The following is a 26,131-nucleotide window of genomic DNA, read 5'->3' as shown; positions in this document are numbered from 1 at the left end:
TGGGTTTTTAAAAATAAAACCCCAACTGACATAAAATCTGTAGGTATAATTTCTGTTTATCAGCCAGCCTTAAACTGGTTTTGATCAAGCCACAATTAATACAGATAAGATAGTTAATATGCTAATTTACCACTCTTGACAAGTAGAGAAAACACAGGAAAAATAGAAAGATGTTCAACTGCCTAAAGAGTTTTCCAGTTTGCTTTACAGAGGACGTGTTCACCCCAAGGTTGCTAACAAGACAAAGCAAGAACCGGGGATAGACAGATCGAAGCCAACTCTTATATTTGTGTTTTATTAACAGTATCACCCTCACCACTGCCATCATGCTTGTGTGCTGGGACAAAACCATCTTCTCGTTCTCTCTCCTGGTACGACTGAGAAGCCTCGCTTTTTAGAATTCTAAAGTAAAACACATTTTGAGGTTATCTATTTGGAGAGTTACTATAATTTTGAGGATTTAAGATAGCACGGTGCAACGACCAAGCACAACACAGCTGCTCACAGGACCAAGTTGTATCCTTGCCTGTAAGCACCCCACACCTCTATTTATAAGCAAGGTTTTCCTACAATTGGGATAACTGTATGCTGCTCCTGAAGGATTCCTGATGCTTTTGCTCCAGAAGAGAGGACAATTTGTCCTTGTAGACCTGAGAACAGCAGCTCCCATCCAGATAGCCACAGTTACAGGACTGTGCCCAGACAGATCACTTGTGGTGTCTGCTAAACCCTACTGTGAGTACACCAGAAATCATGAGCTTAACCAGTACTGTGTATAAAACTGGTTCGTTTTGTATGGTTCAGGAAATAGTACTAGAAAAAAAACCCTTGGAAAATGGTCAGAACGTGTCCTGTAGATGAAGGGAGCTGAATCTGGAGTACAATAAATGCAACGTGATGCAGCAGGCAGTATGATCCAGGCTCCAGGAGAAAGCCCCAGCTGGAAGCAACTGATGCTCAGCGCAGGGCAAATGTGGTCAGAAACTCATGTATTTATGGGGAAGGAAAGACCAGAGGAGAGATGAAGAACAGAGGAAAGGAAAGCGGAGCTTGAAAGCATGGGAAGATGTCAGGATTCAACCAGGTTTGACAAATGTTCTTTCCCTCCAGCACCCATATTGATGTAAATCAGTGTATTCACAAGCAAAGCGATTTACGTTGCGCTATTTTACCATCCCGCTGCAAACGAGACATGCCTTATCAAGGGGGGAGGACTCTCCTTCCTCCCATTCCTTCTCTGCAGTAGGTCTAGGATAATTACACACCAGCGCGGCTAGCTCCCAGTGCTGCAAAAGCGCCAGGCAGAGGAGCAAGATTTTGGTTTGGCCTTGTATGACCTCTCAAAGACTTCTACCACTACAGACTTTCTTCTGTTTCTTCTGGCATCAGAAAATGTGCTCAAACCAGATCCTATTTTTAAATTTAACTTCAAGGTTTAGGGAAAAAAAAATTAAAAGAAATATATTTAACACAGAGATATTGCCAGGTTTGTATTTCAAATCTTGAAAATCAACTGATTTCAGAAAGATAGTCCAATCAGCTTTACGTCAGCTAAAAGGTGATTATTGCTGGGCCACCTTTTCCAAGGAAAATATTATGTTTTCAGTTCTAAAAGCATTAAGGAAGTTTACAAGCCAAAACACCATACATCACTAAGCATGAATTTTACCCAAGAAGTTTGTAGCAGTTCAGTCATTTTAAGCAACAGCTCTTTTTTCATCTCCTCAGAAAATCAGCTCAACTGCTTTAAAGACACAGGTCTTATGAAAGCTGCAAGCTAAATTCCTCTGGAGATCAAAGGTCTGGAAAGGTAAGTCCCACACTTTAAAAAAAAAAAAAATCTGGATGAAATTAAGATCCACCTTCCCTACAAATGCCAATTGTATTCTTACATACGCAAGGGATCAGACTCATCCAGAGACAAGCTTCCTCTCTATCGCAGGCATCTCCAGACTCATATTGCATTCGCTTGGAGATATTTGCATCCGGAGGCCGGTCAGCTGCTCAGCGCCATGTTCAAGCTCCGGGAGCGGAGCCGTGCACGGACCGAGGACACCACCACGACGCGAGCGGAGCCCCAGAGCCTGGGAAGCTGCTGCCTTACTTCCAGAAGTTTGCAGAATCATTCAGGCTCACTTTTTTTGTCATTTGAGATGACCTAGGGTTTAATTCCTCTCTATTAAGAATTTTATATAAATATGCATTATGAAAGGCGTTCCAACTTACAAACAGTATCCAAAGTGCTTATCCAAAGTCTCATGAAATTCTTAATTATATTTAACAACTTCAGAGGAATTGGGATCAGACTGCCTCCTTATGCAAGCGTATTTTTTGTATGGGGAAGCCTCTTCTCCCTTCTCGCAGAAACTGAATACAACAATATCCTATTACCACCTGAAATAAGAACGCTGTATGGAGAGAGGATGTTCTCTCATCTCATCTAAAGAGGTGTTATTGTTCCAGATGCTCTCTGGGAAGTGTACAGTCCCTTGTTCATCATCCTGTTTGCGCGTCTTGCAACAGAGACCAACACCAACAGAGCAGAAACACTGGCACACATTTCAAAAATATTATAAATTCACAAAGAGCATATGCGTGTGGGGGCAAGTACTGCAACAGAAGAGTTAGAATACCTGATTCTAATTTATTCGATTTTCGGTACGAGCAATCTTTTTAGATATTCTTCAAAAAGAGTGTGCATACCTGTGTTAATTAGTAGGTAGCGATTACGCCAAAAGACACCTTCAGAGATTTACTCCTAGTCCGCACAACACAACTGCTTGACATGGAAGTCATCCATTACCTCAATTAACTGCTTCTGCGCAAGACATAAGCACCTCCTAAATATCAAATTGAGCAGCTTGTATAATTGTCCCTTTGGCAGAAGTTTTATGGAGAAAGCTGACAACTATCACGTTCCCTCAATCACGCTGATGGAAGAGGTCCTGTTTTACATATACCAAAGCAGTACTGGGATAAAGTAATCAGGCTCTTGCAGTCTAAGTTATTTCTCTTAGCAAAGCATCAAAAGTTGGGAAAAGTTCACAGATGAATTACCATTAAACATCAAAGATACCAGTTTTCTCAGTAGCACCCATAAGTGCTCCTCCTCCCAATAATTTCTGCGCAGTTGATAAGGATCTTGTGTTTTCAGTTTCACACCTCAAATCTGCACTGCTGTAATACCTGACATCCAAGCAAACACAGATTTCTTATTCCAAGAATTGTTTAAGCCATTTTGCACAGACAGGCAGGTCTCAGTTCTTACGTGTTACCGCTCCAATATCAGCTGGTATCAGAACCAGGAATAAACGAGGCTTCTAGACTTCCTGCTCAATATATTGGATCTTACTGCACTATAAAGAAAAAAGCAAGACTCTGAAGGGCCAACAGCAGGGCCACAGAATTTTTAACAGAATTTTTAGCCTGGTACAGGCAGAATCTGGGTTAGAAGTATGGCGGAAGATTTGGAATCTGGCTTTAAAGCGATGCCCGTAAATCTGTATGTCAGAAGCACCCAATTCATGTGTGTGTCTCATATACAAGTCAAAGGAAAAGCTTCCCGTTTTTGTAATAAAAAAATTCTCCAAAGTGATAAGGAACTTTGAATTCATGCTTTCAGATGTCAAAATTCAGACATCTTAAGGAGGCTGGACTTTCAAAAAAGTATTAAGAACTTGTCCTACAGAGAATTGCTGCAGACGGGTGCTGTCTTCGTAATACTTCTAGTGTCAAAATCCACAAGTTACTTCAAAAAGAAAGTCAGACTTATCCATACGGACTGCTCTGTCAGGAAGAATCAAGTTGCAATTAAAACTCCTCTGTTTAGACAATTATAATCTATTATTTTTCTATATCACAGCTCAATTAAAAAAAACCCAAACCACTCTTCCTCACATAAATCTCAATCAGTAGCTCAAAGAGCACCCTCTTTATAACTTGTACGTTTCTCTATTCAAGACCGTATTTCTTTACTCAGCTGTTCATCACAGCTGCCACTGCTGTCAAAGCTTGTGGAAGAAAAACCAGTACGGAAGTTATACAGAAGTAGCTGTTGAATCTCACGTGAAGAGCCAGAGCTGCAACGTACACGTACAATTTTAATTCTCTTTACCTTTAAGATGCGGAGAACTTCTTCCTAGTGCCATCTGACCACATTTTACTGTACCGGTATCCCACACGTTACAGTGCAACTGCAGCACGTCGGTCATAACTCACCTTTTTGAGGTACTCATGTCCACAGGCTCATCTCCCGTCTGAACCTCCACTTTAATGGTTGCTTTCACCTCTCCACTTTTTAATAATCCTTGCACTTTTCCAGCTCCAGGATCTGTTTTTATTTTCATGTCGCCTTCAGCATTTATATCGGTTCCTAATAGTCCTTTCTCCATTTTTATTTTTTTACTGTCCACATCGTTATGCGTTATCTCACGTTCTAACGCTCGTTTCTGACTTCGTGTCCTGCATGCTTCCTCTGTCATTGTGAGGCTCTGGGGAGAGAGGAGAAGCAAACGAGTTAAGTACACTGGGGGGAAAAAAAAAAAAAAGTAAGTTGGACAAAACACCTTAATTTCAAAACAGGGCAAAGTACAGCGGTTACTGCAAAAGAAGTTCAGAAAGAGCAATAAAAGTTTTGCCAGTATGCTCACTTACCCTATCTTCAAAATACATCTCAGACTGAAGCTATTAAGCACCCGGCATCACTGTACTTACACTTTTTATGTTAAGCAAAAACAAACAAACAAAAGGCAAAACAAGAACACACACACAAACCCCACTAAGCATAAACTAGAATCACCAAGGAGAGGAAAAAAAAAGCCTGCATTAGAGTAGAGGAGAACATACAAACCCCCCCCCCGACGAAAAAAAAGTTTGGCTCTTTACCAAAAGGCAGGAAGAATGTATGTATTTGCCTCACACGCAAACGAATGCAATTACAAAATTCTAGATTAGGATCTCCCTGGGACTGCTGCCATGTCTTTCTGAGGACCTAAGCCTGATTGCAAGTTTCGGGAATCAGACACTATGGGGAAAAGGACCACCACACCCTGCGTGAAGAGAGGCTTCCATATTTCTTGACAGCCTGCCGCCAGGCGCTAAGGCACTGCCATTGTAATACTCAAGTTGAGACTTTCTCCCCTCCTGGTGAAGGAGCCAGGCTTTTCCAGGCGCAGAGGAAGCGCTGGGCTCAGGGGAACCAGGCTTAACTCCTCGCCTGCCGGAGGCAAGGGAAGTTTTGCTCCTGGTGGGCTCTGACATCTCAGCCCGCACTTCGGTACCTGCGGACACCCATCCATCGGACGCGGAGCTGAGTCAGGCTTTGATCCCATGACATCACTGGGCTCCACATGACCCTTCCCAGGATGCAGCCTGCGAGACAAAGCACTTTCCAGAAACCAGTCTGAGCCGGCGGCAGGCAACCCGCAGCGGGGCTAACCCTGCCGCCGGCCGGAACCCCGGAGCATCCCTCCTCTCCCTCCTCAGGCATCCCTCCGGGCGCTTGGGGACACCAGGCACCAAGGGGGTGGCGTGGGGTGGGGGGACAGGGAGAGAAATCCCCCCCTCCCCCCCCAATTTTTAATTAATTAATCCATTTATTTATTTATTTTAAGTTTCCTCCCATCCCAGATTTTTCCTCCTCCTCCTTTTAAAATGGATTTCAAGAGTAAGGCCAACACACAATAGTTGGACAAAGTCTTTGCAATGTTTTTAGCAGCGAGAGATTAACATAATTACGCAACATAATTAACCTCTGCTCACCCCCACCACCCTGTTATTCAACGATGTCACATAAGCATTATGTGAAATTGCCATTTTGATAGTGTAAGCCCCATGCAAGTGACCACAAGTTTCTCTGCAACGTGTTGGATGACACACACTTTTTTTTTTAGGGAGGGGGACACGACATTAAAATCATAGTCCATACACAAAGTGCCTCCCCATAGCTGATCTGCATTTACAGTGTGACCATGCTTGAACTTACGATAATGGAAGAAAGGTGTGTTTTACAGAAAGGCTAAATTAATTTTGGTTTTTATGAAAGTGAGTAAACAGCACACAGCCCAGGCAGGCAGCCAGCGGCACGGAGATTTTCGGCATGGCTCAGCGTACCCCAGCTGACAGGCAGCAGCCTTTTCCAAACCCCGCTCCGGCTCAGACAGCCCTCTGAAAGCACAGCTTTTAACGGTAATAGTACCTCAGTTTAAGTATCTCTGCTGACAATACAGCAGCATGACAACTGCTTCTCCCCCTGAATGAGCGATCAGACAGCCTGACGGGGAATCGCAAATCTTATTCCTATTAACTCAGTGCAAACGCAGCTGAACCCAGGGCTAAAACAAAGGACTGGCCAGCTATCACCCAGCTTACATATACTGAGATGTGCTATTAATCACAGCGACTTTCTTGAAGCAAGACTGCTTAGTCAGTAGGAAACCTCCTTAAAAAAAAAAGAAAGAGCCTGATCTGGGTTTATTTTCAGTATCTTCATATTCTCCAACCTCAGACGGATGAGAAGCAGCAACTCCAGCAGCCTGCGCTGATCCGAGAGCGGCACTTCAGGTACTCAGGCTCCAAACTTTAAGAACATTTACACGACACTGTACTACTATGTTTTTCCCAGTTTTGATTGGGATGGGGAAAGGCAGTATCCTGAGCTGTACCGGGACATTTCATAGTGTATCACATGCAGAGCTGCCAGGCAGAACTCTGCACACTGGCAGAGGAACCTCGCTTACCTGCCTTAACATCACAAGCAATGGAAATTATCTAAATCTCCTACCGGCACTAAGTTTTATTAAAAAAATGAATGCAGTCAAAATCCTAATGTAAAGACGGGTAATGCATACTGAACACTCCACTAAGCACCCGTTTTCCAGCTAACCAAGACAGCTCATCTCGGAGTGATGGAGAGGCAGGCACTGAGCACCCCACTTGGAGCATTTCCGGGGGCAAACCCTTTGTACGCAAACTCCTTGCAAGGGTCAGACCGAATAGATTAACACCTTGATGAAAATGCACAATGTGCCTTTCCAACACAACCCTCTCCTATTGCGTATTCTCGAGAACATCACATCTTGCACCCTGCAATTCCTTCACGAACTAGCAGCAGCCATTTCTCCTTGTAACCATTGCCCTTATCAGACACTGACAAACTTTACTTGGAAACAGCCTCAGCTTCCCTGTGCGTTCCCTGCTCGCACAGTCAAAAAGCGACACCTCCGTTTTTCCTTCGAGGAACGGTGCTGCTTCGAGGAACTTTTTCTGCAAACCAAAATTCAGTCCAAGTTTTTGTTAAAAATTCACAGCGTCTCGTCGCAACGACGTAGGCTGGAAAGCAGCAACTGGGGACAGTGATTGCTAGAGAGAAGAGGAATATCCGTAGCACAACCGAAACAGCGTGTTGTGAAGATCTACGTTACTGGAAAGACCTTGGGATGAGATTGCACTAAGACTTTTACAGCTAGATCTGAAGATTGCAAGTGCAGGCTCCTCAAGGTTTATATACACCGTAATAGAGAGATCTGGTTACACAGTTCCGCTACCACAACAGTGATTAAATCATATTTATTGTAGATGAGCCCTAAACCCAAGCTCCCTAAAATAATTTTAACCCTTTCAAGAAATAGTATCAGAAAACTATTAGCTAACATGGATATACATGCAGAGATACCTAAAGGAAAATTAACGTGGCACTGAGAGAAGGGGAGGAGAAAAGAGATAAAATAATCAGATAGATTTCTTTAAAAAGGCTATTCTGCCTCACTTTTCAGGAAAAGAGATGAAAACTGGTAATGTCAGAGACTTTTATGGGAATCACCTGGATTGATGGGCCCCATCTCCTGCAAGTCAGAGGGCATGGAGAAGCAGGTGTACAGTTTAACTGAGTCCCTGGCAGGATCTATTTCACAAAGCAGACTACAAAACTCTTCCCAAAACAGCCTAAACTCAAGGTCTCTAGCAAAAGGTTAAAACCAGACGGGTGTCCTGGAAGAGAGGAGGAGGAAGAGCGCACCTACAGAAACCTGTGCCAGCAGGGACAGTGTCCTCGTTGATGAAGAGGACACGGCTCCTTGCAGGACAGGAGGAAGTAAGAGAAACCCAAACCCACCTAGGAAGAAAGCACGCTCCCAGGGGCAAATCTGGCAATTTGCTTAATCCCCAGCACCCGAGGACGGCATGCCAGTCATCACATGAGACTTTACCACCACTATTAAACAGCACCTTACCAGTATACTCTGTGACCAGCCCTTAAGTTTGCTGGGTTTATTGAAATCACACCTCCACCAATTGATTCCACTAGATGAGAATAAATCGGCTGGATGTTTCAAAACATCCAGGCTGTTTCAAGGATAACATATCCCTTCTGCAGCTATTCCCCAAATCCCCACTTCTGCTTCTCCACCATTAACAGCAACAGTAACCGATCAACATGAACAGCAAACAGCTTCAGTTCAATTCGACTATACCTTTTATTTGAAAGAAGGAAGAGGAAGTAAGGATTACACAGTAAATTTTAAGTGTTATGGAAGGTTCTGCTTTTTATTACAAGGAATGGCATAGCTTGGGGCGGAGCGCCCGGGATTTAAGCAGCAAATACTCAATTGTAAGTGCTATTGCTGTAACAGATTAACTACTACGATCAATTCCAAAGGCAGTTTAGTATACCATATAAAACACAGTAAACTCCTCGGACTGCAGGCCATTACATTGGTCACCCTGAAGTCTTGTCAAAAATTCCCCCATGCAGCTCCACTGCCCTCTGAACACACTGACAACAGGAAAAAACCCAAACCCTCCTGAGTTCACAACCTATTTACGCTAGCCTGGTAAACATCGTGTACGCTTGTGATGCCACCTGCACGCTTTCCATCGGGAAAAGGGTCAAAAGAGCTCTCTTGCCATCTTCCAAACCCTTCCTCCCCCCAAAGAGGAGGGCAGCAAGACCAAGACGACAACCCTGGTTTAACTCAGCCAGTGTCCTTTCCAGCAGGGACGTGTAGGACACCGTCACATACAGGCCATCCCCTTGCAAAGGGCTGGGGATGCTGCAGCAATCACCTGCTTGCTTGCTTTTGCCACTGCAGGGAAAAGTTACAGAAGAGGAAAAAAAACCTCACAAAGTTCCAGTTTAAGACTTGGGAAATGAATTACTTGATGCTGATTTTTCCAGATGTGCGGTCCAGCCCGGAATAAACCTGAGCAGCTGCAGAAGCCATGCCTGGCTCACCAGGGCATGAACAGGCAACCGGGGCAGCAGCCAAAACAGGTTCGATGCACAAGCACACAGAGAACACCGACACGGTACATGAAGACAAAACCACAATTAAAAAAAAAAAAAAAAGCACAGTTTGCTTGCTGTTTGTAATGTACACTTCCACTTTTCCCCACATCACATTCAGAGTTATCCGTATCACCTCCTCTCCCGTTCATGATTTATAACTTCCTCGTACAAACTCCAAGTAATTCCTTCACAGAGAAGTAGTTCTGCTTACTTTTCACTGTTTAGCACAACTCGGTGGTTTGAAGTTAAAAGACCTGAAGTTAAAATCACATCCCGATGCTTTGCTAGAATCATCAGCAGTACTGGCGAGCACCGGCAGCAGATACGGGTTCGGCACAGACCATCTGCAGATGGGCTCAAATCCCACTGCAGCCGCACACTAACCCATCCAGCCACGCGATACTCGCTCCTTTTGGTAGCCAAAAACAAAGATCAACAACCCTCTTCCCCAGCGTGATCTGGAAACTTTTACAGCAAAGGGGGTGGGGGGGGGGAGGACAAGGTTACAGAGGAGGAAAGAGGGAGGTTAAGACACATTCGATGCCCCTCAGTAAAAAGGTAGTTGATCAAAGACTGACTCTGAACAGTCACTCGCACCCAGCACAGACCCGGGGCACACACCAGCCAGGCCTCCGGCAAGTGCAGCCCATGCAGTCACCTTGGATCATCCACACACCCCCTCCCCAGGATGCCTAGAAATTAATTTCTCACAGCAGGATGTAAAAAGTTTCAATGAGAAGTCGCTGTTTCAACTGAGCTGATTTTCTCGTTATGCTGTAAGCGGGGGGTTTTCCTACATACTCATTGATCACGAAGCCAGAAGCGAGATGTCCTGGAAAAAGTCATTACAATTTACATATATATGTGCGTGTGTCTGTGCACTACTGTGTGCACGCGTATAAGAGTGCATACACACGCACACACAGCGAAGTTCATGACCTTATCACATAGATATTTAGGCAGATAAACTTTAGAAAGCTAAAAGTAAGAACTAGATTTTATTTTTTTAAAGACTAAATTAATGCAACAGCAGTAGGACAAGAACACTGGTTATTTTGCAGGTTGGAAAAAAAAAAAAAATCATCCCGCACCTGAATTCAACCGGGCAACCAAAAATCCATCCTTTCCCTGATGAAGGCAACAAAAAGCGGGAGAGCAGCCAGAGGTGGGTTGATCATTTTGCTATCTCAGCCATTATTTCCATACCAAGAGACCTAAAAAGAAGAACAACTACAAGTGCTGAAGCCCCCCTTCAGCAGAAGGGACAAGAGGAGGGTCCCTGCTCCGCAGCCCACTTGCTGCTCCCAGCGGGGAGAGGCTCCCAGCCCCTGGCTGGCTGAGCACTGCAGCCCACCAAGGGTTAAGCCCTGCCATTTTGGTGCCATTCACTGATATGTCCATTAAGGGTGTTACATAACAAAATGGCAGCCCTTAACCCTTCCCTCGCCGGGCTCCCACGCTGCTCAGCTGCATGTGCTCACGCCAGCCGGCCACCACAGCACCTCCCGGCTGCTCGGTCCTGCCTCCCTTTTTTACTATTATTATTATTATTATTTCCCCCTTCTTTAAGCATTCAGGGAAAAATAAATGAGCTTGCTTAGGACTGTTAAGTACTTGCAATTAAAAGGAGACGGAGCCCACAGAAGTTTCCTCTGTGCCACGGGTGTCGGGCATCTGGAGGCAGCAGAGGAAAGTTCTCCGCTGGCCAGGGGACAGCAGCGGAGCGGTCCACCAGCAGGAAAGCATCATTTCAGGGAGACCAGCCCAATGAATTGCTGAAGGAAAACAGCCAAAATGCGGGGTACCAGAATCCTACGCTGTCCTGAAAACAGCCAGGACATCCCCACAGCTGCTCCTGGCACCCGGCTTCAGAGGGGAGCACCTGCAGCAGCTCCTTCTGCACCTCGAGCCTTGCAGAAGCCGCTTTTATTTCCGTCCGAGTGACCGGGCACTAAGATGCACACCGTGCCCACGTGGCAACTGCTCACAGTCATTATAGTGCAGTAGGAAGCAATTCAGCCTGACTTTCACTAAATATTTACTACAATGAACAGATAAACATTCGTAGAAAGGCTCTGAAGTTGAGCTCTGAGCACCACAAATGAAGTTCTGTATTTGGCCAGAAACAGGACTTTGGTAGCTGAAGTCCCACTGCACTAGGAGTCACCCTTCTGCTTTCCGTGCTATTTGTGTCAACCCAACTTAATACAAAACAAAAACAAACAAAATCACTATTATGGCTGAGTTTGGCTCCATTTATTAAAGAAGTGTGGAGTCTAACCACTATCTAAGTGCTCTGTATAACAAAGAGGGAAGCATTCATGATCCTTAACAGAAAGCTCAATGTGCCACATAGATTATATTAAACACGTAGCTGTGTCAATGGAAAATAGCTGTTGCCTGTAGAAATCAATCTAGTAATCTGCTAAAATTTTCCAAGAACTTCAGAAAAGCCTTCACTATCAAGCTGATCCTGGAAAAACCAATTATAATAAAGCAATTAAGAAAAAAATGCATAAAACCCCAGGTTTTTCTCCTAAATACCTTTTACTAGTGTTGCTATTCTTTACTCGGAGTATTCAGCCTAAAAAAAAAAAAAAACCTCGCTTCTCAGTCCTGCCACAATGACACAGATTCCCTGGTTCGCTCCGCAAAGCAGTGCCAGTTTTTCACATGCTCTGTGATCGTGATTCATAGCTGTAGTTTTCAGGAATGAACTGCACGGTTCAGTATGGAGTTGGTTCGTTGTCACCTCTGAGCTTGCTGGGGGAATTCAACCATCCTCACACGAGGCAACCGTAGAAGAAGGAAATCAAAGTGATTTTGTTAAAAGACACCAGCTATTTATTATCAGAAGCGTGTGGTCTGACTCCACCTCGGTGAGACTCTGCCTTTCTTCAAGGTATGGATTCTCTAGGCACATCGATCCTCACGGATATTAACTAATCATTAAAAACTGTTTATCCAGTGTTTATTTTGACTCAAAAATAAAACCTTCCACTTAAAGGACTACAACTTGATTTAAACTTTTATTTGATGGGAACAGATTTAAATATTAAGTAACGGCACCGCAGATTGCAATCAGATCCTCTCCCCTTCTTCCACCCCCCTCCCCATTTAATGTATGCTTCTTATTAGAGGAGGGATCTAGGTTGGTTCATTTATTTAATGCAAGAGCAGCAAAATTAGCATCTTTAAATACTCAGTCACAACAACAATCAGCTTTTCCAGCACCACATGCTGTGCATATTATAATACAGGCAATTCCTTGGTTTTTCTGCATTTTAAAAACTTAAGAGCAGGGAGGCTCTCTGTGCACACAGACCATCCACACTGGCTTCAGCATCACTCCTCTCCAAGAAGTGCCGCACCGTGGATTCACGTTCAACCCAATATAAATTATTTAATACAGCCTCAGTACAATCATGGAGGGAATTGGGGTGAGTGGATACAAAGGACAAGGCACCAAAAGAAAGATCTAAACAACTAAGGAATTTTCTTATTTACCAACCAATATTCTAAGTCTTCTAAAGAGAACTTTAAAATTCTATTAATTCTAAGGCCCACTGCTGTGGGTTTAAAGAGGTGTTTTTAGAGGATACTACTTACAGCCACTACATGAAGGATTCGTTTGACCTGAATTCTCCCCCAAGTTTTATGGATCTATTTTTGTCTAGAAACTACTGGGCAGGAAGTCTGCTAATGACTATGTCTGGGCTTTGTATTACCAAAAAAAAAAATCAGAGAGATTCCTCCGTGCAGGACAGCTGTTAAATACCAGTTTCGATTATGGTTCAAAATGCAGTATTTGGGTAAGAAGTTGAATTGGCAAAATACGATAGTATTTACGCACACTGCTCTACAACAGCACAGAGCTATGTTTTTCAGGTGTTTTATGGTGGTAACTCACTGAACAAGAGAGCAGATTAAGAAATTTCCATGACTACGGACAAGACGTCTAAGTGTGATACTCTCTGCTACTCTCCCTGTTACTCCTACTCCTTCACCTCTGACCGATACTATTAAGAACGGTGTTTTTATGATTTCATTTAGCCTTTTGGTCTCATGAAAGATGGCACTACTTTGCAAGATTTGGGAACTCAAGTAATAGCCAAAAAATAATCACTGGTGCTCATGGCTTGCACAATGTTAGTTCTGAAGCTGACTCTGGTAAAACATAGTAAATCAAATGAGTAAATCGATGAGCAGAGACATCAACACCAACACCAGTAAAAATGAGATTGGAAGAAAAGCAAAGACCAGAAATGCTTAACATTGATCACCAGAGCCTCAGCAATATAAGTTTTTTGGGGAAAAAAAAAAACAACAAACCAAAACAACCAACAACAACAACATGTGTATTTTATAAATAGCAATTTAAGGATTTATCCAATTGACAATACAGTGGGACAGGTGAGCACCACCACACACAGGACAGCTGATCAAGAGAGCTTTACTTTAGCTACGCCACCGAGCATTGCCAGAGCTACAAGGTATCTGCAGAAATTTCACTTCCATTCACAATTTTTCTTCTGGGGATTGCACAAATGATCAAAACATACCGAAAGTCTCAAGGGAGGAATTTCTTTGTGCTTGCTTTTGCTTCTCCTCTTGTTCAAGATGGACAATATTGTGCAGCTGTTGTGAATGCCCAGTTAAAAGGAAGTGAAACTTCTTTCTCCCTTAGTAAACTAGGGAGATTTACCTACTTCAGAGCGTGGAGTAAAGTGCTAAGTGAAAGGCCACTTTTAGTTGGAACCGAATTCTGATCTGAGTTTAATTTTGGAGCTCCTCTACAGCTCTTCCTTGTCCTCCTGGACAAGGCAGAAGCTGAGGTGCAAAAGAGCAGAAGACAATTCCAGCCTCCCAGCCCACCTCCCCATTTTCAGTACTGAACAGGGAGAGAGGGGGTATTTGTCCAATATTAGAGACTTGTCCTCCATCTTATTTGCAACTCCTACCTGTCAGTGAAGTTCATGGGTTCCAGGTGGGATCCTGACCGGGCCGAGTGGCTGAAAGTGACTGCAGCGAGGATCCTGAGGGAAGAGAGGAGCCAGTTAGCATACCTGGTGACATGCCTACCACCTTCACCCAAAACATGCTCGCTGATGAGACAGTCGTCCTTAAACATTGGTACCCGTGTGAAAGATGAGAAGACTGCATTCTATTATTTTAAGGAAAGGAACTGCAAGTCAGGCTTGTGTTCAAATGCTTTCAGATTAAAAGCAGAAGCACATGCAAAAATATTTTCAAGTTACTGCTTTTCTTACTCCATATTTCTTTAGTCTTTGCTTCTTAGGTTAACACTCTAGCAGGAAACCAACTGGTTCTTGATATCCCTGGTTTGACCCAAACACCTGCTGGAACCAGCATTCCCATTGCTAACTGACAGTTTCCCTCAAGGAGGAAGAGACCTGCACTTGTCCTGACGGCCGGTACCACAGGAGCTTGCTCCAGGCAAGTCTTACAGCAGTTGCTGTGCCACCTCCCTGTTTTACTTCTTGGACAAAAGCAGCACGGGTCCACGCGTGCATGGAGGAGAACACCACTTGAAGACACATCTTCAGAAAGAAACTTGTCGTTTTTAATTTGTCCAACAAGCCAGCAGGCCCCCGGACGAGCATTTTAATCGCTAGTAAGGCAATATTTGTCCAATGTTACCTACATGAAGGTAATACTACTTAAGTGGCAGGAACAATGAGAGATGCAAAAAGAGTCGTCTTTGGATGCGACACCACGGTCACACACGTGCTCACACACGGGCTCAGTTCAGCAGTTTAGTGAGAATCTGGTATTTTCACTTAAAGGACATCAGAGCAAGTTTTAATGCCAAGCTGGACGCCCTGGCTCAATACAGTCGGAGGTTTTGGTGGGGTACCACCACCACCCACAACCCGTAACACGGATGAAGTCAGTTGTCCTGCTGTTCCTGGTCATACTGGGGACCACATCACCGTTCCCTGCAGAAGCTTCCATGAAGTTGCATGTAAAGCAGAGAAAGGAGGGGGAAGTTACTTCTTAGAGAAGTTTTCGTCCTGTAGGACAGCCTATAAAAATAATTCTAAACGAACATGCTCATGTGTTTATCTGCTTCTTACTCCAGAAAAAGTTCTGCTGGCCCATACTCACTTATGCTTTACAAAAATCCTTTTATGAGCCTGTACATACAGCGTATGACATCCAAACCTTCCCTCTCTATGAAAACACCGAGGGAAGAAACCCACAGCCAGTGTACACTGGTCAGTTAGAAAAATCAACTGGTTTTGCTATACTACTGGATCGGCAGTTACCTGTGCCAGCAGCACAAGCCGAGCCAAACGCCCCTTATCACAGCCTGCTTTTACCCAGCACAAAGCAAATAATCAGTCAACAGCCACAATTTTAGCAGCGGGTCTTGCACAGCGCTGAGCACACTGACACGACACCGGTGTCGGCTCTCGGGGCAGACGGCAGCAGCGCTGGGTTGTAGGTGGAGCACAGTAATTGATGCACAGTGGCTGCCAAGACGACTCCTTGGAAGCTCGGCCTCTTATTTCTGCTAAGCCACCAAGAACTGAGTCATTTCCCTCCTCAAAAAGTTGCAGAGCTATTTTCTTTTGTCCAGAAGGCAGGACAACAGCTCACCGAATTCTAGTCCTCCTCTCTGGATAGGGGAAATGGGCTGTGAAGGGTCACCCCCCTGACACCCACCCGAGGGTCAAACTGTCCCCCCTTGACTGAACCCCAGCAAGCTCAGAGGTCACCTTGTCCCAAAAGCTGGGAGATTGTGCCCAGTACATCTTCTCTGGTTTACTATTTTAAGCACCCCAAAAAGTTCCAATAGGTTAAAAAAATTACTCCAAAAGTGCAGATATAGAAACTTAATGAATGGATATGCAACTGTATTCCGGTCCCTGATTAGCTATCTAGAGGGCAGGTCCTGCTAATTATAGCTCATCCTATTAGTCCAATGCCTTTCTAATTAGAAGCCCATTGAAAACCATTGCAATAGCTACTTCAGGGCCTTCAACGGTGCTATAAAACCCGACAGATACGGCAGTACTTCCACGCTGCTCCTTGTGCATCTGGCTTGGACACGAACAAACACTTCTTCATCACCGAAGACAACAAAAAGCAATACACACAACACACACCGCGTACCGGGTCGTGACAAGCGCTACGGCACAGCCACGGTAATTGGTAGTTACGACACTGTTGCAGCAAGCAGGAAGCCACAAGTTTTAACACTGCTGGGGGGGGGGGGGGGGCAGGGGGGAAGGAATTATTCTGCTTGGTAGAGATAAAGATAATCGCTGAACGGGACTGGTAAAGGTCGCAGTGGGAGGGGAGGATTCTCCAGGCATCGGCTCGGCATCGGCTCCATCCGAAGTCGGCTCAGCTCTGCTGGGAGGACGGCACACCAGGCACCTCCAGCGCAGAGGGAGCCTGCGCTGTGCAAAAAGTTTTCCCCGACAAAGAGGAATATGGTTACACAAATGGGCTCGGCAGCAACCTCGCATCAGAGTGCTCCCCGTGTTTTGAAGGAGTTCAGCAGAGATCGTTCCTTCTGACGTGCTCTGGATGTGGGAAGCCTAAGCTACCGAATCGTATTTCTGAGGCTCTGGCCAGCCTCCATTTTTAATGAACTGTAGCATTAAACTCCCATAGTGCTCGTGTCATGGGACTAAAATAGTTTTCATCTTGCAAGGACACCAGAAGAGCAGTTTAACCGCTTCACTGCCGCAGGATGCTGGCAGCGCGGGACCAGGGCCACCTCTCGCGCTGACCCACATTCAGCGTGTGGAAGTTTCCACTGAAACCCAACAGACCGCTGGCAACGAGCTGCCCGGGGAGGCAGCAGGCACCACGGCCCCAGATCCCTCTCTGGCTCCCACGCTCCGTCCGTCTGCAGCCAGCTCCATCTGTGGCTTAGCCTTCTCCTGCATCTCCAAGATGGGAAGTTTGCTTTCGCAGTGCACGCCGCTAAGGAAAAAAGGCTAACATGCTTATAAAGAGGTTTCAAAGGATTCACTTTTAAAGCATCCGTTCAGGGAACCTCGTAGAAAGCAGGCAATTAAACAGTTAATGCTCAGAAGCGAAACTCTGTCCAGGCAGCAGCTCTAAGTTTTGACAGCACTTCCATCAGAAAAAGTCACTGCAGAAGAAGAGGAGTGCACGGCTGGACACCCGAGCCACAGGTACGGAGTCCTTTGGTGCAATGCTGCTGTCGTCCAAAGGCAGTGGCACGGGCTCTGCCAGCAGCCGGGGACACCGCACACGGCCTGTCTCGTAGGTCCTGCATCGGCTCCTTCACCATTCAAGAAAACCAAGTCTTTAGTATCCTATCACTCTGCAGTTCTTTCAAAGGTTTGATGTTTCATTTAAAGAGAATTGTGCCTCTCATTCCAATATAGCAACTTTTAAAAACCGTAATAAGTGAAATGTTCACGAAATTAAGCAGGCACTGGACCGAACAGTACCTCTTGCTGACTCGTCACAAGAGAAATCAGATCTATTTGCTCAGAGCCTACTTTGTCACTCATGAAGGTTTTTTCCTCTATGAAATGATGATGAAAGGTGTAGCTCAGAATACTAGGGACGGCATTTTTTGCAACGTTACTGAATCCCATCAACCACTGTCTAGAAAAATTATGATCCAGTAAAATTCAAGAGAGATTTAGCCCGCAAAACATGGGTTTAAAACCATTACATTTTCAGAATAAGACAGCCTACGGATTCTCTAAGAAGATTAAGGCATGGAAACTATGACACAGGTACCACAGTTTAGCATTACTGCTGTACATACCTCCTCAAACAACGGAGATAAGAAAACTTCTGTACTTTTTGGAAGGCTGAGTGAACCGGTCAGCAGAAAAAAGGAGTCACATTTCAATTTAAATATTGACAGACAAGGGGCTAGCTTCTGTCTCACGTGTTCAGGCTTTACTTCCATAAACATTTTTGAATACAAGAGTAAGGTCTTCAAAGACTATACTTGTCTAGAAGGAGAACTCAAATCAGGTTTTTTAAGCACCGAAGTATCAGTCGAAAGCATTTTTGTACGCTCCAAAAACACAGATTCTTCCCTGCACACATCTCAACAAGAATTCTAGGAAGAGCAATCGGATAGAAATAAGAGTCACGGTGCACGTTCCCACACAGCGTAAGCAACCATCATGGAGTGGAAAAGCACTTCTCCAGCTTTTTACGAATGTGCCGATCCATTCTATACCTGGCATACGCTGGTATTTCTCCAAACATTCAAGCATTGCTTTTTAATTTCCGTGTGCCTAAAGATTCAGGTGAAAGCTCCTAAACACCCTGCATACCCACTCTTTAGTTTTAGCCTCTCTACAGTAAGGTGCCACCTCGTAGGAAGGAAAAAGGCTCCTTTCAGATGCTCATTAATCCCACTGCTACCCGTTTATTGTGTACAAGTCAGATTGCAAATAAAACCTGTTACAAATTAAGAGTCTCTCCTACTCACTCCTGAATTCCTGCGCCAGAGATAAAACATACGACTCCCCTCCCAGGCCATCAATAGCATTTATAATTACACCCTTCAGATCAATGCCTGCGTTCACAGGGCAGGGAAACCAGGGGCTGCGGTAACCCTTTAGTTAAGCCGGTCCATAGACGGGGATCACACGCTGCGCCAGCCGGCGAGGGCATCGTTTGAGACAGCAGCAGAAAGTCAGATACAGAAAAACTACTTACTGGCAACAGATGTTTTTTAAGCACGTCACCCCAGCACATCCTTCCTTTGGAGAACACTTATTTTCCAGCATTTGTTCTCTACTGGATACCAAGTGGCTACCAAGGGCTGCCAAATCATTTGGAAGTGCGTGCAGGCTTTCAAGGAGAAACCCTGCCTTTACTTCTGGCTCTGGGAGAGTATGATCTACTAATCACGCTAGCTGCACCGCACTCCATACAGACCTTGACGCTAATTCAGCAGAACTAGAGTTCAGCTTTACTCTGCCCGCTCAAATCCTGCCACTCACATACACCAGCGTGCAGGGAAACAGGAAACCTCAGAGTAAATTTTCTACAGAAAATCCAGGCTGAACCTTCTGAAACACACTGGTACAATCTAATCTCTTGCAATCAAAAGTTACTGTTTTGAGACCAAAGTGCAAGTGCGTTTTGACTTCTCTCATTCCTTAGTCTGGAATATCTCAGCGGTAACTACATTACCAAGCTCCTTCCTCCCTCCCCTTACCAATCTACCCATGCTTTTACTGAGATTAGCCAGAATTCAGTCAAGTGTGGATACCTGGAAGATGCAAAGATAAAGAGGTTCCAATAACACAGTTCAGAAAGAAAAATCAACACTAACTGCAATTTTTTTCTTTCCTTCCAGGAAGCCTTGCTATTCAAGACCTTGGAAATCTGGCTTTCTGTAACCAGAGCCTGGAGTACCCAATTACTGCTCTCCTGGTCAGCAGTTCACAACGCCGAAGTGTCGGCGCCCACAGCAAACGCAACAGAGTTTACAGATGCTACGTGGAAAACGCAACACTGGCTAGCCCTGCGCCGAGTCCCAAGTCAGCACAAAATGGAGTGCATTTCTCTGCAGGTTGATTCAGAAGATCAGGCAGGCTCAAAATACCCAGATCACGATTTGGTTGGCTACTCATGAATAGAAACACCCATGATTGTCTAGGGTTGCACCACTACGGGCTCTAGCAGACACAAGCATGCAGCTTGCTTTTCACTCATAATACAATTTATGTCTTCAAATGGGGGCGGAGGGGGGGGCAGGCTCCCCAGCAAATCTCTGAAAAACCAGTTATTCCTCAAAAGTCCACAGGAAACCGCTCCAAGACACTTCCGTTTCATAAAAGAGCAATATGTTGTAAAATGAGCTACAAAAGCTGATTATTTCTAGATAAAGTTAACCTTAGAGCAACCCTTCGGGTAGACCAGTTTTGTTTTGCTTTGGTTTTGAGCGCTGTATTCCCCTGTACAGAAGCATCTAAGCAACGTCATGTTCTCACTCAAAGGAACAAAGAAGCATGATAAGGAATTAGGAAAGTCCATGAGTGAAACAGAAAGAAAATATTATTTTTGCCATTAAATTTACAATTATTAGTTTGAACTGTGAAATGGGAGTTAAGTCAGAGAAAGGATGAAACCACTGATTAAGGGGTTGCATTGGAACCAGGTCCAAACAGTTTTATACATCTGTTTCACATCTATCTAAGTTAATCTTTGTAATTACTGTATGGGTAGACCTGACTCATTAAATCAAAATCTTTGCAAGAGGCTGACTTGCAGGAACAACAAAAAACACCCTGCATGTCAGAGACAGCAGCCAAGCAGCAGACATGAACAAAGCAGTGCCCGTTTCAAGAAGAGGAACTATAACGTCTACTGTTAAGCAAAAGGAGAGAACACCAAGAGCAGCTAAAAATAGATTAAAGGGGTTTGGTTTGGGGGTTCTTTGTTTTAGACATAGCACAGTTTGAACTATTTTTCAGTTACTCTGTATTTATGGCCAATTATGTTGATCCTTACCCAGGGCCAAGATCTACTGGATTCGCGGGGTGAGCACGAAGGGCTCCTACCACTGAAATATTCATCATCCAGATTGAGAACGCCGGCTCTGTGACTGACGCCGCCGGACAGACACGCTCTACGTTTCCTTCAAGGAAGGAGCCTGTCCAGCTATCCTCCATCCACACCGAGTAGTTGCAATGAACTGGTTTTAATCAAAGTGCAATCTAATCGCCTAATGGTGCCGGTCTCTGTGGATTGTTGTATAAACATGTTTTTCAAGAACTGGAATTACTATCTTCTGTTTTCAGATGTAGAATATATTTTTGATGGAGGAAGGGGGTGTCTCTTTTCTATGCAAAGAGGCAGCATTATGAAATGCAATTGCAGAACTGTTTGGCAGAATATTAAACAGGGGAAGAGGGATGTGTGCATGAATATCACCTCTTTCACAGAGTGCCCAACAACCCCAAGGAAGAAGACTGGAAAGCTCTGCATCTCTCATTAGGAGAGACAGAGACTAAAATGAGTGGCAATGTTCAATTTAAAAAAAAAAAAAAAAAAGCAGGTGGCAAATTGTTATTTCTAGCTCTGGTGGGAAAATCTGTTCTACTTTCATCATCGAGTAAGATATGTTTTTTGTATGCATCATGTTTGCTCTGGAATGCCATATCTGGGGGCTCACTTTCATCTGCTTTGCTGATGCTCACCACTGCAATGAGGCTTTGCTGTGCTCTGCGGGCAGTTTGTGCTCACCAAGAGCCAGAGACTTTAACTGGGCAACCTGGCATCACTAAAATGTGACAACTTGATTCCTCCTGAATAATTTGGTTTGTGCCTACCTGGCTTCAGCATCAGCTACTGGAAACACAGCAGTAACCTTTTTTTATTTTAAAATTTTTTGGGGAGAGCTCAAGATACCATCCTCCACTAATGACACATTCTGAATCTCAGTTGTAGGAGTACATTAATAACCCATAAGCTAATAATTTTGTAGCAGCAATTTTAGTTTCCCCAACTATATTATTTAAAAACCTAACCAAGGGTGTGTGTAGAGAATGACACCGTTCAGAAATCCAAATAAGGGAATGAAATGGCAGCTTGGCAAGGACCCAGGGGCCACACCTATTTACAGGGGAAGCCGAGCACAGCCACCATCATTAATTAATTCAGAAGCCTCGGCACACAAAACTTGATCTGGATGCACACTGCATCCCCCACCTGAGATCAAAAGGGAGCACTGCACGCCGAACATCACAAGCCAGGCTTGCACACAGCCATGTCTGTATTAAAAACAAGGCAGGCTGCGGGGCTGATGTTTAGCCCCTGGTCCTGCAGTGAGAAGGCAAAAGGAAACAAAAGTTGTCGTTATCACCCATGGGATCGAGGGGGATTTTTCATCTTGAGCAAGCCTAACCGCTGGTAACAAACCTGTAAGGGTCCCTCGACCCAGAAGAAGAAGAAAGCAAACGGATACCGAAGATGAGCAAGACGAAGTTTAGGCTCTCAGTTACTTCAGCAGCTTTATGTAAAATAACATCTAACTTCCACAGAAACGTGAGGGCACTTTGGGTAGAAAACAACCAGAGGTTTTACAATTACACCAAGCAACATTTTGCAAAGGAGATCTTCTTATCAAGTTTGCGTATCTAAATGTCCTAAGGGATCAATAACATGCGCAATATTAAAATGAGTCTTATTTAATTACTTCTATAGTCTTCATCATCATAATTCTCAGGCACTTCACAGAAATAAGTTACCCATCAGGCTTTAACCGACAGGATTCACGTGCTTTTGTTCCCCAAGCCACTTGTATCACTTAAGAGTCCTGGCTACTTGTTAAACCATCATCTTGAGGTTTAAAAACAGGTTTTGATCCAACAAAAGGAAGCAATACATCCCTCCTTGGACACCTTCGCTAAAGGAAGGAGAAAAAGCAGAAGAAGCTTTAATACGGTCAACAGAAACTAATGGAATAAAGATGGCAGGTAACAAGCTTGGAGGTGTACTCTGCCTCCCACATCCCAGCTTGCCCACAGTGCAGAGAAGTGCGTGATTACAACCGCAAAGCTTGTGATACTTATTTTAAAACGTCAAGCAAAAAGTTTACTTTCTTCAGAATGTAAGAGAATTTTAGAGTTTTTCCAGCCACAGAATACCTCACATACATGCTATATACCAGACCACCCCCAAAGACACTATGCTTTCCACCTCACATTCTCTGTTCCTAATTAATATTGCTTCCTTCTTGACTATTCATAAACTTTCCCACAAACAGTATTTGCAAAATATATTAAGACCTATTGATATAACAATCAAGTGGTTTCTCTTGGTGATGTTCCTGTTCGATCCTGCCATCGTAGCCCACGGAGCAGTAACAGTCCCTACATATCAGCAGTCTCATGAATTGCAAGACATTAATTTAATGCTAGCCTTAACTGTAAGGCCTACCTACTATCCTGGAGCATAACTTTAATGAAAATAAGAATTATTATGCCTAGCCAACCCAGATTAGCCTCGAGCTGAGCTTCTGAAAGTTAGGCAAGGATTACTTTTCAAGTTTTATGGAGAATGTCCCCAATGTCCCATTTATGGAGAAGGATTCCATCTCCTCGCTGGGATCTTTCCTCTCAGAAAGAGCTACACCATGAGCCACAGTCTTCTTGCGGTATCATCTGCTTTCAGGAACAGGTATAGAAAAGCTGTTACAAGTGTCATCTTCCTTTTCCCCCAACTACAAAAGTGAATTTGAATTCAAAAAAGGCCTAAGACATCAAACTCCTGTCACATTTATAGAGTTAATCAAGGCATTAAAGGCACACTTCTCCCTAGTGCATGCATGGCCCAGAAGGGAAGGATACTGCCCACAGGGCATCCTCAGCTCTTCGTGAGCACAACCCAAACACAGATGGAGCGAAGCTTCACTGGATACCCTCCGCAGATACCAAACAAAAGCGAGAAGCCTTACTCTGAGGCAAGGGTTCTTCCACTACCGAAACAACTAGGCACTTGCTTTCAAAGACTACATCTCATAAGCCTTAAAAACAAACAAGGAAGCCAGCAGAAAGCAAAATCCACAGCCCACACTCCACAGCATCCTACTGAGCCTAACACCAGCACTGCGCCTGCAATCGGCACACGTGTAATTTCACTATTTTACAACAAAACCCAGAAAATTTTAGATTTTTATTGTGCATGAATCTCACTAGGTGGTTCAGTGTGTTTGTACATACTACAACACTAGGGACACGTGCACAACGGCAGTACCTAATTCTGTTGGAGACAGGATTTTCTAAGATCCTATTAAATATGAATGCCTTCAGTTTACTTCCTCTAATTCTTGCAAGCATTTCAAAGCTCGTGATCCCATGGCTACTTCAGCAAATGAACGTACTGGGCATAGCTAACAGAACACGGCAAGGAAGTTGCTCCTAGGTACAGCAATAGGTAAATCAGCATTAGCATGAAATCTAATGATTCAACTTGCTGACTAATTTCCATATCTGGAAAGCCTTCAGTATCTGTAGCATAAACCAAACTAAGAGAAAAGCCACTACTGGCCATCTTCAGCAATACTTCCCCTCTGAAACAGTCACAAAAGTGACTTTGCTGCTGTGATGAGGCTTGCCCCGTTTCAATAGCATCCCATGCCGGTGCTGGGCTCCGTTTGTTCCAGCCACGCTCTGGGCATTTACAGAAGTGTTTCAAGAAAAGCTGCTGCTAATGACTGTCTCAGCCATGGGGTAATTGTCTGGTGCACAGGAGATGTGGTTTCAGCAAGCCAATATTGACAAGAGTCTCTCCATCTAGATCGAGTTAGGAAACAAGAAGCCAAGTTAACCAGCATCACTCAATTGGAAGTGTTCTACTGAATTTAAAAAACCCAAACCAAACAAAACAACAAAGCTTTCTTGAATGCCAACTCCTATAGTCTTATAGGTAGTAAAATTGGGTATTTGTACCCCAAAGTGAATGACACAGGTCATGTCAAAATCAATTTCAAGACTGACTGAAAACTCAATCAAGGCTTCATTCTTTTTTCCATTGAAAAGCTACAAAATAAGCCTTTATTCCTTCAGCTCCAGCAATCTGGCACTTCAATGCCAAGACCCCACCATAAACTCCTACTTATTTTGGATATTTAACTGAGAAGGGAAGGGGAAAAAAAAAAAAAAAAAAAAAAAAAAGAGACTGCCTTGCAATCAGCTCACTCTTACTTACACACCTATCACTGTGTTCATCTGGTCCGCCATCAAATATGATTGAAAAAAAATAACCACCCTTTTGAGGTGCCATCTAACATGCTTAGAAGTGGTTGTTACCCACTTTTGTCAGAACTTTGAGTAACAACATTTACTGGTACAGAATCAGTAATTATGATAAAAAGAGTCAGTGGAACCTCTTCCCAGCAGGTGAGGCAGAATATCTATTTTCATACTCTCTGCTGGAACTACCCACATTACTTACACAGTTAAACAGCAACGAGTTATTTTCACTTGATGGGGTACAAAAATAAGAAAATATCATACAGCCTCACTTGCTACTAGGTGTTTTAGAAACGTCTTCAGGTACCTGACTTTTTAAATATCCGTTTATATTCAGCTGTAGATACTGGAAGTGGGGGGAGAAGGGGAGGAATGGTGTTTACTTCATGTCAGGGCTTATCTCCTGTCTTGTGGGAGTGCTCTTTTATAGGCTTCAGTTTTTGTTCCCATCCCTCCAGCTCCCATTCACACCGCTGGAGCGAGGGCAACAAAAAGCACATATTGTTACGGACGGCTGGAAGCACGGTGGACTGCTTCCCAACTCTCGATCCACACGGCTTGGGCTATCGGGTCCAGCAAGACTTGGGTATAACTTTTTAATTTAGTTTGATTCATGTTTATACAGGAATAAGCCCAAGTCAGAAGGTGACGCATAAGACACCAAAACCAGAAGACGAAGCGCTCACACACTGATCCCTTTCATGCCGCAGCAGAGTTCACTACAGGGCACTGCAAATTAGCAGGGAAACGGCATTCAAGTTATTAGTCACCTCATAATTGTTAAAGGAATTGGAGACCAACTCTTCTTCCAAACATGGCAGGAGTAAAGCCTTTCCGGCAGAGCTTTAACTTCATGCCAGATCATCTGGAATGCCAAACTGCCTCACCTGGAGGGTCACCCAAAAACAGTCACGAAAACACCTTTACTCTTGCAAAATACTGATTGTTTTGGTTAGTTATTCTTTTAGGAGAGAAAAAGGGGGGCGGGAGGCAAAAGAGAAGGGAAGGAAACAAAGACGTAGGAAAATGAATAGAGACTGAAATGCTTAACTCACAGTAAAAAAAAAAAAGGTAAAAACCAGAATTTAGTAAGAATGAGTCCAAA

General features: G+C 44.1%; 1 protein-coding gene across 7 annotated transcripts in view; it reads right to left on the bottom strand.

Moving 5' to 3' along the window:
- Positions 1–26,131, bottom strand: part of GATAD2A (GATA zinc finger domain containing 2A) — a 66,650-nt gene that overhangs the window by 19,498 nt on the left and 21,021 nt on the right. For 3 of the 7 annotated variants that reach the window (XM_075524453.1, XM_075524452.1, XM_075524454.1), the window contains exons 2-3: positions 14,245–14,319; positions 4,219–4,490 (exon numbers count right to left, since the gene is read on the bottom strand). In XM_075524453.1, coding sequence (XP_075380568.1) covers positions 4,219–4,481 — 263 coding nt within the window. In that variant the 5' untranslated portion in view covers positions 4,482–4,490; positions 14,245–14,319. Of the gene's footprint in view, positions 1–4,218; positions 4,491–4,884; positions 5,029–14,244; positions 14,320–26,131 lie in introns of those variants that run through there. The other 4 variants (XM_075524456.1, XM_075524450.1, XM_075524451.1 and 1 more) reach the window with 2 other exon arrangements.

The sequence above is a fragment of the Mycteria americana genome, chromosome 24 (assembly GCF_035582795.1).
Source record: "Mycteria americana isolate JAX WOST 10 ecotype Jacksonville Zoo and Gardens chromosome 24, USCA_MyAme_1.0, whole genome shotgun sequence".
NCBI classification, from domain to species: Eukaryota; Metazoa; Chordata; class Aves; order Ciconiiformes; family Ciconiidae; genus Mycteria; species Mycteria americana.
The sequence above is the reverse complement of the archived record's forward strand: the minus strand, read 5'-3'. Positions and strand labels throughout refer to the sequence as shown.